Source organism: Taudactylus pleione, unplaced genomic scaffold, assembly GCF_031769625.1.
Source record: "Taudactylus pleione unplaced genomic scaffold, aTauple2 ptg000518l, whole genome shotgun sequence".
Lineage (NCBI taxonomy): Eukaryota > Metazoa > Chordata > Amphibia > Anura > Myobatrachidae > Taudactylus > Taudactylus pleione.
In genome coordinates this window covers 1,660,348-1,682,308 of record NW_028284920.1, presented here as the reverse complement: position 1 = coordinate 1,682,308, position 21,961 = coordinate 1,660,348, and the positions used below count along the sequence as shown (strand labels likewise).

At 43.8% G+C, this 21,961-nt stretch overlaps 1 protein-coding gene across 1 annotated transcript in view; it reads left to right on the top strand.

Moving 5' to 3' along the window:
• FAM13C (family with sequence similarity 13 member C) overlaps nucleotides 1–21,961 on the top strand; it is a 382,048-nt gene that overhangs the window by 66,889 nt on the left and 293,198 nt on the right. The window contains exon 6 of the mRNA XM_088450454.1: nucleotides 14,232–14,332. Within this exon, the coding sequence (XP_088306580.1) occupies nucleotides 14,232–14,332 (101 nt within the window). The remainder of the gene's footprint in view (nucleotides 1–14,231; nucleotides 14,333–21,961) is intronic.

The following is a 21,961-nucleotide window of genomic DNA, read 5'->3' as shown; positions in this document are numbered from 1 at the left end:
GATAGTGACATCTTTGCTTTTTGATGGTTCAGTATACACAAACCTTGTTTAAGGCACAAAATTATTAAAAATATTGTATAAATTTACCTTCAGGCTCTGTGTATAAGGTGTATTTTAGATGAATTTCATGTATGTACACAAACTGTTTGAGCCACAAAATATTGAAAATTACCTGCAGGCTGTGTGTATAAGGTGTATATAAAACATAAATGCAATCTGTGTTAAGATTTGGGTCCCATTCCCAAGATATCTCATTCTGGTATGCAAATATTCCAAATTACGGAGTATTCCGATATCCAAAATACCCCTGGTCCCAAGCATTTTGGATATGAGAGACTCAACCTGTATTTGCATGTAAGGTGTCTACACCAGATATATTTTTAAGAAAAAATAAAAATAAACTGATTGCTATATTTATTTCTTGTGCAACAAAGTTTGTCTAATGTTGCTGGTCCAAAATCTCTTGGTTACCATAGAAACTGACACAGCATCCAATTGTGCATCTTCTGAGAATTAATTGCATTTTGAGTTTCATAACACTTGCTGTCTGTTAGGCTGGGCCCTGGGGATATGTGAGCATTGCCAGATAATGAATTGGATTAACAGGAAACGCCATGTATTCTCCCTGTCTGGAATTACAGATTTAAATATTGCATTGCTTGTTTGTGTGTGTTTGACCTATACATTATACAATTAGCCAGTCTGCTGTACTATGGATGCTGTTGCACTGGGAAATAGCGTGAAAAGGGAACAAAGGTGGATTTGCTCATAGCGATATTCTTAAGTCTTTTGCAAAACAACATGATTTACTGTAATGAATTTAACCTTCTCCAGGTCTGCATTTGCTTATTTGACAAACTGGTGTGGGGGACCGTGTTTAGGAAAAATAAGGTTTTCCAGATTTGTGAATAACAGAAATACTATATATGTAAAATACAATTCAAACTATAGATAAAACTGTAAATAACATTACATACAGTATACAGTTGTGTTACACACATATATTATGTGAAAGGTCATGACTACAATGGGGAACCTTGCCAGGTCCCTTTGTTGTCCTATGTGCAAATAGGAGGGTAGTGCAGGGCTCAAAGCGATACCTATGAGATCTGAGATATGAACCGGTACACAACTGTACAACGCATATTTATTGCCCAGATGTACTAGAAAACTGAGTCGATAAAGGCTAATTTTGGCACGTAACACACAGACATGATGAATGAGGACGCCACAGTACACAACACCACTGTCAGAAGCAGGAATACCTACTGACTAGCAGTGGCGGCTCCAGAGGTGGGGCTGCAGCACAATCCAAAATTCACATAGAGGAACCGCACCAACTGCCATCCGCACTGGTTATATACTCACTGGCAGTTGGTGTGGCTCCCCTACTTGAGTTATGGAGAGTGCTGCTGACTAGGGTGGGGAACATCTGGCCTTCACTTCATGGATGCATGAACAGCTGACCTGGATGCTAATGGCAAACACTTTCAACACTTGCTATGACTTCCTCATGCTTCTCATAGACCAAGGTATGTCTGTGTCACATTTCACTAAATTATGGCAATTACTTTAAAGGTTATAAAAAAAACATTGGGGATAATAATGAGTGAAACACCCTGTATAAGCAGTGCCTACTAACACTTGTTAAATCCTGGGAGAAATATAGTACTGTGAAACGTAAAAGGCCTGCAATAGGAGTCAGTAGGACAGTTAGCCAGTTCTAGCAGGGGTGTAACAATAGCCCCCGCAGACCCAGAGGTGGCTTGGGCACACGATGGCTTGGGGAGACAGATATCTGTCAGGGCAGCTCACAGCGCATAACGTTACCTGCGAGTGCCGGGAATGCTGGTGGTGCTGGGAGAAGATGCAGAAAGTTGCATCTTCGCCCGTGAAACCCCTGACAATGAGCATGAGACCCCTGACAACGAGCATGAAACCCCTGGCAACGAGCATGACCCCTGGCAATGAGCATGAAACCCCTGGCAATGAGCATGGAACCCCTGACAATGAGCATTGAACCCCTGGCAATGAGCATGGAGCCCCTGGCAATGAGCATGAAACCCCTGGCAACGAGCATGGAACCCAGGCAATAAAACCCCTGACAACAAGCATGAGACCCCTGACAATGAGCATGAAACCCATGCAATCTGGCAATGAGCATGAAACCCCTAGCAATGAGCACGGAACCCCTGACAACAAGCATGAAACCCCTGGCAATGAGCATGAAACCCCTGGCAATGAGTACGGTGCCCCTAACAAAGAGCAGGTAATTTAAAAGTAATTAGAAGCCTTACTGTGGGACATAAAATGGTGTTAGGGGCAAAAATGTATGTGGCATAATGTGTAATGGATATTACAGTGTGTGGCATAATGTGTAATGGGCATTACGGTGTTTCGCATAATGTGTAATGGGCATTACGGTGTGTGGCATAATGTGTAATGGGCATTACGGAATGTCCCATAATGTGTAATGGGCATTATGGTGTGTGGCATAATATGTAATGGGCATTTTGGTATGTGGAAAAATGTGTAATGGGCATACGGTGTGTGGAATATTGAGTAATGGACATTACGGTGTGTAGCATAATCTGCAATTGGCATTATGGTGTGTGGAATAATGTGTAATAGGCATTACGGTGTGTGGCATAATGTGTAATGTGCATTATGTTGTGTGGAATAATGTGTAATGGGCATTACTGTGGGTGGCTTATTGTGTAATGGGCATTATGTTGTGTGGAATAATGTGTAATGGGCATTACTGTGTGTGGCATAATGTGTAATGGGCATTGGGCCTGATTCAGACCCGCTCGCAAGCACTATGCGCTCGCAAGCGGGTCAATGGCCGTGCAGCGCGCACGCGCGGCATGCACGAGCCCCGGAGCGAGCGAGAAATCACTCGCTCCGGTGCTCGCATCCAAAAGGGGCGGCTTTCGATGTTGAGCGACAGCTCGCCCCATTTGGTAGGCAGGTCGGGGGGGTGGCTGCCCAAACTGAGGCGTTCCCGAAGGAACGCCTGCCATTTGGGGGCGGCCCCACTGACATCACGAGTGATGTCAGTAGTGAGCTTCCGGCTCTATTAGAGCCAGAAGCTCACTGGGGCTTGCGGGAACGAGACCCTACCACAAAGGTCTCGTCGCAAGCCCGATGGTCGCGATGGTCTGACTGCAATCCAGTGCAAAGTCAAATATTTGGGCATATGTACTAAGCCTTGGAGAGGGATAAAGTAGAGAGAGGTAAAGTGCCAACCAATCAGCTCCTGTCACTTTTCAAAAACAGACTGTAACATGACAGCTGATTGGTTGGTACTTTATCTCTCTCCACTTTATGATTCTCCAAGGTTTAGTACATCTCCCTCATTGTTATATATTACTATGAACAGAATTTTTTAAAATGATAAGTTTTTGAAAAAATTAAAACCATATATGTTTTGGAAATCTGTTTTTAAATGATTGAGCCTGTGACCTTGAAATATAGACTAGCCATGTGGTACGTCAATTTAAAGTCCGTTATGTTGTGAAGAAAGTACCTGATTCCGAGAGGGACGCAGATCACACACCTGATGCATCTTCATACACAGCGGCTGTGCGATAGTTTGCTAATGCGACAGGAGGTGTCTTGTGTAAATAGATGCCTCCTGTCGGCTTCTCCGTTCCGCTTCTGGGCATCAGATCATCTGTGTGGCTTCAGCACACCCAGAAATTGGGGCCGACACCCTTATCTTCTGTAGCGCTGGCTGTCTCCACGCCCCCGAACACCATTAGCATATCAGTCTTACTGCAGCATTTGGGACACTGTATATTTGAGACACTCTCTTAAAGTATTAATTGTGTTCATAGAATAAAAGTAAAAATAAATGGTAAGGTAATCTGCATTGGATCACTTGACATGGAATGACCCGTAGGACCATTTTATGGAGTCCAGGGCTATGGGACCACAGCCCGAGTCTGTGTCATAATGACACATTGAGCAGATTTAAACAGGTTAATATTAACCTCTCACAGTAATATGTCATTGATTGGTGTAAAATAGATGATTACAGACTGCATTATGTTCTGGATATATTAACAGTAGGAACATCTGCTGGGTCTTTTAGAAGCTGACATCACATTTCTTTGCATCCCAATGTCTTATCAAGCATGTTCCTGTAACTCTGCTCAGATGTGTTGCCATGGAAACACAACAATGATCCTGTAGACCATAATCATAACCCTGAACTTTGTTGTCAAGGAAACTGAGCTACAGGGAGCAAAAACCAACTTAACACAATGTACGGTCACTTTCGATAGGCTTCAACATATTGTTATACACGGTAAAATGATTGTCCAGTACTTTTTGCATTGTAATTGATGGATAGCTGCAGCCATAATAACTAAGGTGAAATCATTTATTTGTTTATATCGATGTTAAAATGAGAGCAGTAACATTGCATCATAATCTGCATGTGATTGCTTATGGAATAGTAACAGCGTACTTGTGTTGTGGAAAGAAACAAGGGGGACATTTATCAAATTTTGGAGAGCGATAAAGTGGATAAGTTGCTCATAGCAACCAATCAGCTTCTGTAATTTTTCTAACACAGCCTGTAAAGTTACAGAAGCTGATCGATCGCTTTGGGCAACTTCTCCATTTTTGTTGCTCTCCAAGATTTGATAAATCTCTCCCTAAATATCTGTCTAATACTATTAGGAGACTAACTTTTAGGAGATTAGCAGACCCGTATGCCATAAAGACCTCCGTACCATGAAGACCCCTATTCTGGTAAACAGTAGACAAAGCAGAGTCTCTTTAAAAGCATATCTATCTATCTATCTATCTATCTATCTATCTATCTATCTATCTATCTATCTATCGATCTGTCTCCTATCTATTTATCTATTTAATATCTATCTATATATCTGTCTATCTATCTATCTATCTATCTATCTATCTATCTATCTATCTATCTATCTATCTATCTATCTATCTGTCTCCTATCTATCTATCTATCTATCTATCTATCTATCTATCTATCTATCTATCTATCTATCTATCTATCATGATGATCGCATAATGGCTACGTTAGTTTGCCCCCTGTTTGCCAATGCGTCGGTACGCCCCCGCTATGCATACTTAAACCGCCCCCACTCTCCCTGCTGCACCGACCTGGCTGCCCTTTCTCGGAGGGGTCTGCCCCAATGTTGGTATATATGTCACATGGCTTGCTTTGGAAGGGAGGTGGAGAGTTTTGGGGATCTCCCTGTGATTTGTAATAATTGAGTACCAGCTCTAAATATGACTGAGGATGCAATTTGTCTGCTCGCTTGGAATGTAAGGATATCAAATGATAAGCTTTATGCGGCTAAATCCGGTGCTTTTGGGCACGACAAGTGCAATAATTAATTGGTGCCCAAAACAATTGAATTGCTCCATCGGGCACCTATTAATTATCGCCGGCCATAAAACAATTAAAACGCCCCGATTGGCACTATCAGGAAAAAATAAAATGCATTAGCCTAGATAGGAAAAACAAACAAAGATATTGGCCCAAATAGGAAAAAAAACAAACACATTGGCCTCAACAGGACAAAAATAAACACATAAGCCCCCTCAGGAAAATAATAAAACACATAGGGGCCTATTCATCATTACTAAAAATTCTATGGAGGTAATTAGGTTTAGAACTCGCATGGAGTTCTACCTAATTACCGGAGGAATTCATCATTCCTCCTCTCCATACTGTAAGTATCTATTCCGAAAAGCTGTCATTTTTGCGATGACAGCTTTTCGGGAAATAGATGCTTTTCCCTATCTACTCTACCTTACCGCAGCTGTAATCAGTTGCATCCGTAAAAGCAGCGCATGCGCAGCACTGCCTACAGCTGCGGTAATTCTGTGTGCCCCCAACCCGCCCCTGCCTCCCACCCACCCTGTCCCCCACTGCCTCCCACCCTCCCTGTCCCCCACTTATCTGGCCGCTGCAGCCGTCACTGGCTCCGTCTGCTGTTCTGACACTGTGTTGTCCCGGCAGAACACAGTAATGTTTAGGAAAAAAAAAACTTTTTTTTTTTCTAAACTTTACTGGTTCTGCCGGGAAAACACAGTGTCAGAACAGCAGACAGAGGCGGAGGAAGGACCAGGGAGCGACAGAGCGAGCTGAGGGGGACCTGCCCACGCTGATAGCAGGTAAGTGTAACCTGCTATACGCCACCTGAGAGTGGAGTATATTAACACCATCAAATTCCGAAAATACATAGTTTTTGGAATTTGATGAATAGCCTAATTTCCATATCCCCATACTAATGTATGGGGAAAATTAACTGATATCTGCTGTGTTAAGTGTGTTCATGAATACTAAAAAAACGGTAATTAAGGAAAATGTCCTTAAAACCATTATTTTAGTGTTGATGAATAGGCCGCATAGACTTTACATTAAGAAAAAAAAAACACATTGGCTCCGATAAAAAAACAAAAAAACACAATGACCTCCACAGGAAAATAATAAAATACATAAAAACACATAGGCCCCGTTAGGAAAAAAAGAAACACAATGGCCCTCATAATAAAAAAAACAAACACAATGGCCCCTATAGGAAAAAACTAACTCATAGGGGTCAATCCAATTAGGTGCGAATTGCAAGGTGCGAGTTGCTATTTTCTCTTCGAATTTGCATAGCTAATTAATTTTGCAATCCAATTAGCAACTTGCACTGAATCATTCAGACTGAATTCGCATTTTTCCATCCGCACCTCCCCTGAGGGTGAGAGATGGAAAGGAAAATCTTTATTTGAAGGTTAAAATGTTGGGACACTGTGCTGAAGCCCTTAGACACCCCCTCTAATGACTAATTAGGCAAATTGGAAGTTTCCAATTAGCTTAATTGGTCCAATCATTACATTTAATTTTTTGTGGTAAAAAAAAAAATTGTCCTCAAATTACCCCAAAATCTACTTTTTCGTTAGTTTAGGTGCCCCAAATTTAATTACAATATTTAACATTTTTTGAAGATCTGTTTATTGTTTCAAATAAAACATTATACATTACAGCAGTATATAGAAAAAAGTTTTCAAAATTACAAATTTCAAAATAGTGGTATAAAAGAACCATAAATATTATGCACATGTTCAAAATATACATCAAATTCCTTAACTGGAATAAAAATGATTCTAAAGTTCGAAGTCAGATATTTGGCCATATATTCAAAAATGTAAGTACACAATACCATAAACTGCATTATAGTATAAATATAATAGGAATAACATAATAATATAAAATAAAGTAAAATAAAGAAAAGGGGAAGAATAAAAGGGGGGAGACTGAACAAGGGGAAATGGAGGATATTCAATCATATGATATGATAATTGAGAATGAACTGTCTCTGTGATCAAGAATGTTCCTAAATGAAACAATTCCGAACATGGTCGGAATCAACCCCTGCCAATCATATTGACATAACAAAATACATTAAACAACCAAATAGGCGTCATCCTTCATGTCACATTTCTATATAAATACCAAGATGTGGTCTCAAATACTTTTAACACTTTCGACTGTATGGAGGAGCTGAGCGACTAAATATAAGCATCCCATTTGTTATGAAAGGAAACTACACCAGTCTCTAATGCTGGAAATACAGCTTGCCTGTCATAATTATAATATTTTTTAAATTGAAAAATAATAATTTTTTCTTTCAAGGTGCCCTCAAAGTACCCTCAAATCACCTTTTCTTTCCTACTTTTTTTGCATTTTTCATTTAATTCGTTTGAGATTGAACGAAAAAAACATTTTTTTTTATAATTTTCTTGCAGTTTTTTAAAAAAAAGCAGAAATCAGCCACTTGACACCATTTAAAAACCTACAGTACCTTCCTAATGCCCTCAAACAGCTTTCTATGGGGTCCTGCTAATGAGATTATGAATTTTGGGGGGTCCAGGATGGTCACCCCACTTTTTTATGCACTTTTCTCAAATCTCATTTGGCAGTCAATTCGCACCCCTCTGCTGTGAGTAGTGCGTATAGGCATTTTTAATTGAATTGGACAATTCTCGGGAGCGCGCATCAATGCGAAGTCTGCGAGTTTCAAGAAACAAACTCCCTACTTGCAATTCACATCTAATTGGATTGACCCCTTATAGGATAAAAACATACAAATTAGCCTCGATAAAAAATAAATAAAAATCACATAGGCCCCCACAGAAAAAAAAACACATAAGCTTTGCATGAAAAAAAAAATACATTGGCCCCAATAGGAAAGATACAAACACATAGTCCCCCAGAGGAAAAAACAAACACAATGGCCCAGATAGAAAAAAACAAACACATTATCCCTGATAGGAAATAAAATAAAACACATAGGCTTTGCATGAAAAAAAAACAAATACATTGGCTCCGATAGGGAAAAAAAAAAAACACATTGGCCCCAACAGGACTTAAAAGACAAGGCTTCACATGAAAAAAAAACAATGACATTAGCCCCAATAAGAAACAAATAAAGCACAATGGACCCCACAGAAAAAATAAAACACATAAGCGTGGCATGAAAAAGCAAACACATTGTCCCAGCCGTGATGCCCCTCTACCTTTGGATGCAACTTTATTCTGCTTACCTGTTTCAGTAGCATCCGCAGCCTGCTCATTGTCCCCTCCCCTGGCCTGTGGAGCTTTGATTACTCCATATAATGTGTCTCTGTTCCAGCAAACAGCAGGCACAGGATAGACCCTGCTAAAGTACTGCTGCAACATCTTTCAGCTAAACTTTACCTGTTGAGTAACTCCAAGCTACACACTAAACATCCCCCACTCGCAGGTGCAGCTACAGGTGACCAACCCACCCCTCCCCCTCAGTGCTGCCCAGGAAGTCACATCACCATGCCACTGATCCAGTGGCTTAACTAGGGTATTTGGAGCCAAGGGCTAGATGAAAAATGGAGCCCCCACCCTTCACCCACTGCGGGAGCCGGAAGGCGGAGCTCATGAGTGAGCTCCCAACCGGCTCTGAACGTGGGTGCAGCAGCCAATGAGAGTCTCTCTGACTCTCATTGGCTGACAAACGAACACACCGACGCTGGGTAGTACGAGTGTATTACCCGGCGGCGGTGGTGGTGTATTTGTATTACACACTTTGGCCACACTTCCTCTAAAATCAAGCATTTGTGAAGCCCCCTCCAGAATTGCAGCATTTGCTCCTGGATGTTTATATATATCATACTTTCCTACTCTCCCGGGACTTGCGGTAGGCTCCCGATTTTTCAGGTGGCACCCCCGAAAGAGTAGGCAAATCTCCCACATCCTGCCCACTTCACTAGGTGAAGTGGGCAGGATGGGGAGATTCTCCAAGAAATTTGCGGGTCCGTAGGGAGGGGGCGGGGCTAAACAACGTGAATTTGCTTAATTTAGCCCCGACCCTCCTCACGGACTGCGAATCACAGGTTTTCCTGTAAAGGGGGCGGGGCCTAATGACAGCACTGGTCAAACATCCCTCGAGTCGTCCCTGCCCGGAAAGGTGCCCTGCAAAGTAGGTAAGTATGATATATATTCATATTCAAACAAGGAACAGCAATGTTCATATTTGTATGGATATCCTGACATTTAGAGAAGGTTATTCTTATTTTAAACAACACAATGTAAAAGCACTGAAATGTCACTAATAAATGGGGTATCCTTGCAGGGTCTTTAATCACCTCTTACTTCTCTATACCTTAATTTGATGATCTATGTGCTGGCCAGAGCATCTTGTAGCATCTGCAATATACAACATGAACCCAACAGTCTGTCTTATCTTTTCAGAAGAGTAGTCACATTTCCTAGATGGCAGATAGTAAAGTTATAAGGTTGTGGAACACAGGGCAACTTGCCATATCTAAATGAACTTGACATACATACTTGTTACTGTCCTCATGTAACTGTGAGTCAGCTGGGATATTCATACAGCTATCTTGGTCTGCTATGATGCCTTGTATCAGTTCCACATTTACTCAGAAAGTCAGAACCAATGTTTGCTGAATTGAATAGAATGGCCAAGCCATCCTCATGTTAAATAAGATGTGGTATAGAATTGAAAATATTTCCACCAATTAAGCATTTTATGAAATAAGCATTTACACAACAATGTTAATGCAATCAGTAATGTTTATTTTCAATTCTCAGGAACAAGAGACTACTCAGTGATATAAAATAGATACTGTATAATCAGTGGCGTCACTATGGGGGTGCGGGCCACTCACGGGTGTCATACCAAATTACCGGCTCCTCCTCATGGACAGGAGCTTGGTGCCGCAGTGTGACATTCTCCTGCAGCACTCACCTCCTGTCACAGAGGAGGTTAGCAACCATCAATGTTTCTGATTCGATGGAAGTACTCTGTCCATCAAATACCGGGAATTTGATGGTTGCTAGTCATCAAATGCAGCTTCCCGATGCCCATCCAATGGCTGGCTGTGCAGGAGAGCACACACCACTTCTCTGCATGCATAGCAGAGCAGCGGGTGTGCAGCAGGAGAATAGATGGCATGCGCATGTGCACGGCAACTATTCTCATTATAGGGGGAGCCTGGGGGCAACCCAACATCTCAGAGAGATGCTGGGCACACCCCCACAGTGACGTGGATGTGGGTGCATGCAAGGCCCGCCTCCTTTCAGAGGGGATCCGCCCCCTTTTCATACACAAGAATAACCAGATGGTATACTATTTAATGGTTGCGATGCGATGGCTAGTAGCCATCACATCGCAGGATTTGATATTGGAAGCCCAGCAACCATTCGATGCCTGGCTTCCGATGTCCATCCCTAAGGCAGGCACAGTCTCCTGGGTGCAGTCCAGCATTTCTGGGGATGCTGTGATTGCCCCCAAAATGACATGTAGGTAGTTCCCACAAGGCCACGCCTTCTTTATAGTAGACCACACCCCTTACCAGGCGCGCACACGGCTCTTCCGCGCGGGGAGGATTTAAAGTGCGGACTGGGTGTCACCAGACCCAGTGATGCCTCTGTTTATTATTTTTCAATTAAACTTTGTGCAGTACAAAACCAGGTAAACTGAGCACTGTGCATAGAATACCAGAAAAAGTGTATATGCCTTGGTATGGAAAACGATGAGATGTATGTAATTACAAAGCCTGGAAATGATAATGGAAATACTGTGCATAGCATACAGTGCCTAATGCATGCAATACCATGCTCATCATAAGCCACCCCTACTCCATATCCATGACACTTGAACACTAAACTTAAACAAGCAGAAGCTGCCGAAGTTGCTGTTTGTTGACCAAAGCCATGTCTAATGTTGAATTTGTTATGTCTGTATTGCATGTATCTATTTTTGGTGGGACTGTTGAAGCATGTCTTTGATATGGCTGACTTTATAGTCTGGGTGGGGTAATAGATTGGGGAATGGGTGCTCAAGACACAAAACCACAAGACTTAATGACAATGCGGGTACAACAAAAAGGATTGGGCCGCACTCGTGCACCCTGGGGGCGAGGGGCAGGTTAGTGGGATATTGAGTAGACAAGGGTGATAGAAGTTTTAGTAGCCAGCTGCCAGGGGTAATAGAAGAGTCTGTTACTGGTGCTGTTTCAGGTGGAGTTGAACCAAAATGTCCTTATTTCATAGGCTATGGGTTCATGACATATATTATTTCTATGATTAGCAGGGTCCCATGAGTTGGCTGGATAACCAATAGACTGTGCAGGATTTTCTTTTTCTACTTGTGGTGAAACTATATCTTGATTGCGCTGTCAGTATTGTCTCTTTCTATCGGATATGAGTCATTATGCTCAGTGTTTGCTGATGTACAGGACTAAAAATTCAGAGATGGAACATTATTTTATACAGTGCCTGAAAACTGGCTTCCTGGCTTTCAATTGTAGTCAGGTCCTGATAGAAATGGTCTCTTATGGGTTCCCAACTTGTTTTCAATATGTGCTCTATGAAATAATTAAAAGTAAGCAAGTGAAAACATACTGCTTTTTCACATTCTGCTTTAATATCAGGCAGGTAAGTCAATAATCATTATATGCAGGGATAGCATCCAAACTATTTATTATAATCTAATTTTAAGATGCAGGTGATGTTGAATAGTAAAGCGAACGGTTGTCAGAAAATGTACTTGTACAGTTCCTCGTGGATTTCAATATATTTAGACTAAACAGCAACACTAGGCATTAAACACACAACATGCTGTATATGCAAATGCATACAAGACACTCCCAGTAATGGAGAGTACCAAGTAATGAGCCAGTTTCACAAGGTGAAACACTGCGACTTGGACAGAGCCTAATAATCAAATTAAACATTGCAGCACTATTTTGCAGCTGTTGAGAATATTTTTTCGACATTCGCCATGCTGACACAGAAATGTCAACATAATCATGTATAACTTAACCCTAACCGCCCCTTCTGCAGCCTAACCCTAACCCTCCACTCCAGGAACCTAACCCTAACCCACCACTCCTGCAGCCTAACCCTCAACTCCTGCAGCCCATCCCTAACCCTCCACTCCTGCAGGCTAACCCTAACCTTCCACTCCTGCAGCCTAACCTTAACCCTCCACTCCTGCAGGCTAACCCTAACCTTCCACACCTGCAGCCTAACCTTAACCCTTCACTCCTGCAGCCTAACCCTAACCCTCCACTCCTGCAACCTAACCCTCCCTTTCTGCAGCCTAACCCTAACTCTCCACTCCTGCAGCCTAACCCTAACCCTCCACTCCTGCAGCCTATCCCTAACCCTCCACTCCTGCAGCCTAACCCTCCCCTCCTGCAGCCTAACCCTCCACTCCTGCAGCCTAACCTTAAGCCTCCCCTCCTGCAGCCTAACCCTAACCTTCCACTCCTGCAGCCTAACCCTCCCCTCCTGCAGCCTAACCCTTCCCTCCTACAGCCTAACCCTCCACTCATGCAGCCTAACCATCCACTGCTGCAGCCTAACCCTAGCCATCCACTGCTGCAGCCTAACCATCCACTGCTGCAGCCTAACCCTCCTCTCCTGCAGCCTAACCTTAAGCCTCCCCTCCTGCAGCCTAACCCTAACCCTCCACTCCTGCAGCCTAACCCTCCCCTCCTGCAGCCTAACCCTTCCCTCCTACAGCCTAACCCTCCACTCATGCAGCCTAACCATCCACTGCTGCAGCCTAACCCTAACCATCCACTGCTGCAGCCTAACCATCCACTGCTGCAGCCTAACCCTAACCATCCAATGCTGCAGCCTAACCATCCACTGCTGCAGCCTAACCCTAACCATCCACTGCTGCAGCCTAGCCATCCACTGCTGCAGCCTAACCCTAACCATCCACTGCTGCAGCCTAACCCTAAAGCTGGCCACACATCTAAAGATTATCTGTCCAACCAGCCAACTAGTAGATTGGTTGGAATGAAAATCTGGTAAGGAATAGAATCAGCAACTTGCTCCCAGATGCTGAAAAATGGACCAAAACTGTTGTATAAACAAATAGTTTAAATCAAACATTTAACAAACTTGTCTGACGACCATTTTCATCTGTTTTCTTGCATTTAGGAGTACATTTCTGAAAATCATTTACTCCCATTCCTTACCAGATTTTCATTCCAACCAATCAATAAGTTGGCTGGTTGGATGTAAGTTGTTCTAGTGTGTGGCCAGCTTAACTCTCCACTCCTGCAGCCTAACCCTAACTCTCCACTCCTGCAGCCTAACAATGAACTGTACAATGACGACTTAACATCATAACTGTCGACATGATGACTGTATCCCATTTTGCACTAGATTCCCTATCAAGTCAATTATTATTCAGTGCGGCAATGGTTACAGTATGTTACCAGTTAACAATATATAGCTTATTTATGTCCTCCTGACAACCGAAAATCCCGTACACCACCTTAGTGAAGTGGTCAAGGGCAAGATGACGCAAATTGCAGCTTTATGATGTAGGTGGCAGGAACATGATGGCATGAACCCCATCGCCACAATACCTGCACTTGCCATTTGGGCCTCCTGGAGCCAAGCTTATGCCTTTATAATAATGACCCATCACATGCAGTCTAGATAAGTTTGTAATGAACTGAATTGTTTATTTCTCATTTTTATGTAAAGAGTTGATGATGATGATGATGATGACATATAAACAAATAATATTACTAAAAATGTAGTAATAGTGGGTAACAGATAATATTTATGAATTGTATGACATACAGTGTAAACAGTATGCAAGAAAAGAATACAGTATATGTATTTTTTTTAATACTTTTTGTATTACTATATTACTATATTTATGTAGGAAGACCCATTCAGTACAAGAACCTGCCAGAACTTCAACATTTCTGAATATAACATTACAAATCTGAATTCAGTATCAGTCCCATCAGAAACAGCACTCTGGTAAGCAATAATTAACCCTGCTGGTTTGTGTCTTAAGTTCTTACATCAATATAATGCTAGGATTTCACATTATTACAGCAATATCTGAAGACTAAAGTAGTGTTGGCGCGTCAACTGATATCCAGTTGGGCTATATGCCCTATACACCCATCTAGGTAGTCCTGTAGTACTGTTGTTATCAAGTACAATTTATAACACTCAGCAACACAGAACAGAGAAATTATAATAATCCGCAGAGCATGGCTGTTATCCTTCTCTGTGCATAGGCATTGTGAGCACATGGTGCTGTAAGAGGCATTAAGAATGGTTACAAATTACAATGGGTGTTATATTGTAAATAGGCCCTTATTATGCTCTTTAAACCTTTCCTTGAAATAATGTTTTCTTTTTGCATAAAAGGATATTTCTACCCAGGTTTCGCTGAAACCTCCAGCAATTTCCAAGGGCTAATTATTGTGGATATATGTATATACTGTATCTAGGGCCTGATTCAGACCCACTCGCGAGCGGCTGTCCATTCGCAAGTGGGTCGATGTTATGGACTGAGCATGCGCACGACGGAGGGAGCTCCGTCGTGCGCATGCGCCAGACGCGACGAGCGAAGGAAAGTCCTTCGCTCGTTGTGTCCGATCAAAGGGGGCGTGCTGTCAATGTTGATTGACAGCACGTCCCCTTTGGTGGGCGTGCCGGGGGCGTGCCTCCCTGACGGGGGCGTTCCCACGGGAACGCCTACCGTCAGAAGCCGGCCCACTGACATCACTAGTGATGTCAGTGGGAGTGATTTTGGCTCTGATAGAGCCAAAATCACTCCGGAGCTTGCGGTTGAAAACCTCAACCGCAGGCTCCGGCTCGCAAATTCGATGGTCGCGATGGTCTCGACCATCGCGACCATCACAATGCACGCTCGTATAGCCTGTGGGTGGTGACCCACAGCTATACGAGCGTCCAGGAGGACGCTCCATGAAAATGGAGCCCGGCCCTCATTCAGAGCGTGCGCTCTGCTCAGAGCGTACGGCTCTGAATGAGGGCCCTAATCTTTATTGTCTTAGGTAGTTCAGTATAGAAATCCTATCAATTGAATTGTGTAATGCTAAAACCCTTCTGTATATATACAGTCAGGTGCATAAATATTGGGACATTGACAGAATGGTCATATTTTGGCCTCTATTCGCCACCACAATGGCTTTGAGATGACACAAACAAGATGTGCTTTAACTGCAGACTTTCAGATTTAATTTGAGGGTAATTACATCCAAATCAGGTGAACGGTGTAGGAATTACAACGGTTTCTATATGTGCCTCCCACTTTTTAAGGGGCCAAAAGTAATGGGACTATCAACTCAAAAGCTATTTCATGGACAGGTTTGGGCTATTCCCTCATTATTTCATTATCAATTAAGCAGGTAAAAGGTCTGGAGTTGGTTCTAGGTGTGACATTTGCATTTGGAATCAGTTGCTGTCGACTTTCAATATGAGATCCAAAGAGCTGTCACTATCAGTGAAGCAAGCCATCATTAGGCTGAAAAATCAAAACAAACCCATCAGAGAGATAGCAAAAACATTAGGTGTGGCCAAATCAACTGTTTGGAACATTCCTAAAAAGAAAGAAAGCACCGGAGAGCTCAGCAACACCAAAAGACCCGGAAGACCATGGAAAACAACTGTGGTGGATGACAGAATAATTATTTCCCTGGTGAAGAAAAACCATTCACAACAGTTGGCTAAATCAAGAACACTCTCATGGAGGTAGGTGTATATGTGTCAAAGTCAACAATCAAGAGAAGACTTCACAAGAGTGAATATAGAGTGTTCACCACAAGATGTAAACCATTGGTGAGCCACAAAAACAGGAAAACCAGATTAGAGTTTGCCAAACAACATCTAAAAAAGCCATTACAGTTCTGGAACAACATCCTATGGACAGATGAGACAAAGATCAACTTGTACCAGAGTGATGGGAAGAGAAGAGTATGGAGAAGGAAAGGAACTGCTCATTATCCAAAACATACCACCTCATCAGTGAAGCATGGTGATGGTAGTGTCATGGCGTGGGCATGTATGGCTGCCAATGGAACTGGTTCCCTTGTATTTATTGATGATGTGACTGCTGACAAAAGCAGCAGAATGAATTCTGAAGTGTTTCGGGCAATATTATATGCTCATATTCAGTCAAATGCTTCAAAACTCATTGGACGGCGCTTCACAGTGCAGATGGACAATGACCTGAAGCATACTGCAAAAGCAACCAAAGAGTTTTTTAAGGCTAAAAAGTGGAATGTTATGCAATGGCCAAGTCAATCCCCTGACCTGAATCCGATTGAGCATGCATTTCACTTGATGAAGACAAAACTGAAGGGAAAATGCCCCAAGAACAAGCAGGAACTGAAGACATTTGCAGTAGAGGCCTGGCAGAGCATCACCAGGGATGAAACCCAGCGTCTGGTGATGTCTATACGTTCTAGACTTCAGGCTGTAATTGCCTGCAAAGGATTTGCAACAAAGTATTAAAAAGTGAAAGTTAGATTTAGGATTGTTTAGTTTGTCCCATTACTTTTGGCCCCTTAAAAAGTGGGAGGCACATATAGAAACCGTTGTAATTCTTACACCGTTCACCTGATTTGGATGTAGTTACCCTCAAATTAAATCTGAAAGTCTGCAGTTAAAGCACATCTTGTTTGTTTCATTTCAAAGCCATTATGGTGGTGAATAGAGGCCAAAATATGAAAATTCTGTCAATGTCCCAATATTTATGCACCTGACTGTATCTTGATAAAAGTTGGTGAGACTGAAACGCCGAACATAGGGCCTGATTCAGAGCCGGACGCTATTTGCGCTCGCTCGTTCAGAAAAAGGGGCCGGATATTTAAATAGAGCGCTCGCTCTTTGCGGTCTGTTGACGCCTCTACGTCTGGGCGAGCGAACGAAATATGCGCTCGCTATTTTGTAAAAACGCCCCCTGGCCGTTCGCATCCTACGTCATCTCCGCTATTTATTAGATTAATCGAGTACATCGAAAGGCGTTTGAACTGCTCGCAGTGCTTGTGGTTGGATTTTCCTACCGCAATCATGCGAGCAGTTAAGGCTAAAAGACAACCAAGTGACGTGGTCGATGATGCTGCTTTGTTAATTATGCACACCCTTAAAACGCCCGTTTTGACCGTTTGGCACGCCTGCGTTCAGATCTCCACTCCCCGTTTTCAAGCACCTTCCCCTGTTACCACCCACAAACGCCTCATTCTGTCACTAAAATTAGCAGGCATTCGCTATTTTGCGAGCACACAATTTCCAACCGCAATGACTGGTTCGCGCATGCGTATTACAACCCATATGAATGCGCAGTTGTGCGAACATCGCTCGGAGCGAACGAGCGGCCGCTTACGAGCGGCTCTGAATCAGGCCCATAGACCTTACTGTGTCTGGAGTCTTTTTTACAAGGTCCCGTGACTGCTACAGTTTATCTTTGATTTTATATATATATATATATATATATATATATATATGCACTAATAAAACCCTCTGGTAAGGGTATGTGTAGTTCAAGTCTCTGAGTGCCGCCTTTCATTGTGGAATATATGGAGTAGGGGTATTTACCCCATAAGGAGGGCACCAGAGCCAGTTGGGCTATATGCCCTATACACGCATCTAGGTAAGTACAATTTATATCACTCAGCAACACTGACCAGAGAAATTCCAGATAAATGGCCAAGTTGTACAATGTACAATGTCAAGCTAATGAAACTGTTGTGCTCTAGTGATATCTGCCCCCTATTGCTTATACTAGTAAAACAAGTATGTGAGGTTCTGGTTTTGTTGTGGGCCCTGGGAGGTAATAGGAGCAGACACTGAAGCAGCTTTAAAAATAAACGTGGAGTTTTTAATGAGTGGCTTAACAGACATGAATGTGGCAAAACAAAAGTCCAGGTATAGCACTAAAGTCCACTTGGGAACTGTAGTGAGGCAATGGGAAAAAGTCCAAGTAGTGATAACGGAAGGCAGTCCAGTATTCCAGGTTTTGTGAGGCTGAAATGAAAGTGCAGGCTGAAGAAAATAATGTCCAGAGGAATGCAAGTGGAGGTAGGGTGCAGGGTAGCAGCTGACACAGGTACTCAGACAAGGGAGAGGTAATGGAAGAGGCAGGAGAATCCAGCAGGCTGCAACAGGCAGGGTGAAGCAGGCTAGGTAATGATCCCAAAAGACAGGTGAATGAGCACAGGAACTCTCTCTCAGCTCTCACTGAAAAACACTTTGGACTGGCAATGATAGGAAGCTCTGCACTCCCTTAAATACCCAGTGCCGCACTGTGACAGGCTAGAGAGAGCATGTGACACACCAGGATAGGGCAACTAGCTCACATGTCCGGAGGCAAGATGGTGGCGCCCATGCCAGAGCGGAACGGAAACACCACCAGGCCTAACCAGACCAGAGTGACAGTATGCCCGCACAGGACTACGCGCAGCCAATGCACCCCGCCAGACACCAGCGCCACTGCCAGACACACCTCGCCATAGCATCCTCACAGGTATTACCTGTCGGCCTGCATGCCGAGAAACCCTGGTCGTGACAAAGTATGGGTAGGAGACAAAAAATATTTTTTATTGGAGTTCGGATGAAATTGAAAATCATCTTATTGGGAATGTTTCAATGTGGTTCTGGGATGGGGAAAGATGTGGCCACAATATCTCAGTGTGTGAGTGTCCTTACTGCACTAGTAGCACTGGGACTAGCATATGCTCAGCTCCAATCTCATGTGTACTGACCAGAAATTCTGTCTGGCTTAACTGGATCTGCCAGCCAGGCCCAGCGACAGGGGGGGACTAAGGGGACACCCATACTGGGCCCCGAGGTCCAGACGGGAGCCATAGCCACCGCCGCACCAGCCCCAGTTCCCTTGTAGCCTGGCCCGGGCAGTGCTGGGCTCGTCCAGGTGGCTCTGCTGCGGCCCTTCTGGGCATGACCTTTACATCTGCGACGCGGCGGCGTGACATCATTAGTCGCGGCGCCGCACGTCTTCCCTGCCCGGGCGGAAGTGAATGGATCCTCTGCCGGCCATCAGTATGTAAGTAGTTGAGGCTGCTGTTAGGGCTGGGAACGGAAGAAGGTGCAGGGGACAGAGGTAGGTGACCGGGTCTGGGAGCGGAAGGTGATGGTGCCTGGTGATGGAGGAAGGTGTAGGAGGCTAGACACAGAGGAAGGTGATGGGGGCTGGGGGCAGAAGGTGACGGACTGGAAGCAGAGAAAGGTGAAGGGGGCAGAGGGTGATATGGGGCTGGGGACTGACGATGGGATCTGGGGACGGAGAAAGGTGATGGAGGCTTCTGGGCTGAGGATGGTGATGAGAGGCTGAATTTGAGGAAGGTGATGAGGGGCTGACGACTGTGGATGGCTGGCTGCAGACACTATCCCTCCTACCCCTGAGGCATACATAGCACTGCCATCAAGAAGACCTTGCAAGAGACAGTAGACAAGAACTACAGCCTGCATCATCAGTGACAGAGAGACCATGTGGTAAGTCATAGTGTATTTTTACTTTTTGTAAAGGCTGGTATATGTATTAGTTAATATTATCTGGCTTCACATATCACACATGCAGGGGAGGGATGTGCGGGATTGGGGATGGGGGTGAGAATGTGGGGCCCCCAGAGACATCACTGTACCAGGCCCCGGGTTTCTGTTGCCAGCCCTGCTGTCAGCGTATGGGATAAAGATTCCACAAGTGACAAATCTCAATTGTATAGTATGCTTTGTAGTATATAGGGGTCTATTTACTCATTTTCGGGAGGTACCTGCAAATATTTAGTATCCCTGGCATTTACAGTATGTACATCTCTAGATGGCATTAGCCGTTGTAGCCTATGGGTTACACTTTGCAAAAAGTACTGGGAATGGGATCCATAGGTTCCCTCACCGGGTCTCCCCACTCGCGCATGTGCAATAGTGTGCACGGCTCCCAAAGGAGAAATGAAGGGATCATATTACCATTCCCTTCGCTTCTTACACACCACAGTGACAGGCTCCGCTGTCCTTGGGGGGTGATTAGTAATATATCCCGGCAATCTATAATTTCTTATTGCCATGAAGAGCAAACATAACAAATTATAATTATCAGGTTTAGGACCTGATAATTAATAAATACACCCCTAAGGGAAATAATATATAACAAGTCACCTGTATTGTACAGTAAAGAGAATAAGACTGACATTATTGTTATACAACACCTACAATGTGTCTCTTAATAGACAAGATACTTAGATAAATAGAAAAGCTATTTATATCTCAGATAAAAAAAGTGGTCAGTCTGGGAGGATTTCTGGGTACTCAGAACCCCCAATGGATGTGTCACTGAGGGCCTTTGTGAGATTTGCAGTAAATTTGGGCATGGTGGCCTCCCTCTTTACAAAGCCAGCAGGAGTGGGGCAGTGATTACACAATTCACCACAAGTTGCATCTAGTCCCCAGACTGGTCACTTGATATGACAAAATTGACTGCGCTATGGCGAACCCCCAATCCTGCCCCTCCCGACTGTACCTCTTCCTCTGGGATCTCCCAAAGGGCTACAGTAATTAACATGCAATTATGCTTATTGTACGCTTATTGTAACACTATTTTTTAGAACATGAACAGGACAGAGGTGTAACAGGGCTGAGTAGCAAGGGAAAGAGTCCAGAGCACAGACAAGTATAAATGGAGAGCGGGCACAATATTACAGTGAAAATAGTGGAGGAGGGGGCAGAATTAAAAAAATAATAAATATAATTAACAACACCAATAGGTTCTCTGCAAAATGGTTGACCTCTGAGCTAGTAATGTCGCTGCCATTGCCAGCGCCGTAACTAGCGCTCCTGGTGCCTGGTGCAGGCCACGCCCCCTCTGTGTGATGTCACACAGAGGGGGAGGGGCCACAATCGCCGGTGATTACAGCAATGCCCAAAGCATCCTCAGGATGCTCCGAGGAGCTGTAACGACAGCGGTGTGCCTGTCCACAGTGTCCTAAGGATGCACCAGGCGGCACTGCTGCATAGATTCTGGCTGCAGGGTGCCATTCTAGGGATGGCCATTGGGGGGTGTCCATTGATGGTTACCATCGATGGTTCCATCAGCGATTTCAAGCTTTGGCACACAAACCATCTATGGTGAACCATCGATGGTTTGCACTCCTTCAATGGCCACCACTGCTGGGAGATGCCAGGCCGCGAGCCAATCAAAAATGGGATTGGGGCTTAGCGGCGCCAGGGGGGTGGAGCTAAGCTCTGTCATGTTAAGAGGAAAAAAAAAATATCAACGGCTCCCAGGCATCTATCGATGGCATTGCCACCATCGACCAGTCACCATCAATGATTTTAAAACATTGATGGTCGATGGTCATCCCTATGCCATTCTAGGCACCCTGCTAGCCAGATGAGAGAGCTGTGGGTGAGCGGTGGTGCCAACCGCTGAGCAGCTGCACTGCTCGCACACCCCTAGTTATGGCCCTAGCAATTACAATAAAGTTATAATTCTCAGTACGTTTTGCTTTATATATGGATAACTCAATATTGTCCTACAGTTATTAGTGACACGGCATGGAGAAAGAGAAACACGTCAAAAATGGAATGAGGAATTAAGTTTAGCAAAGGGGAAATGGGCATAAT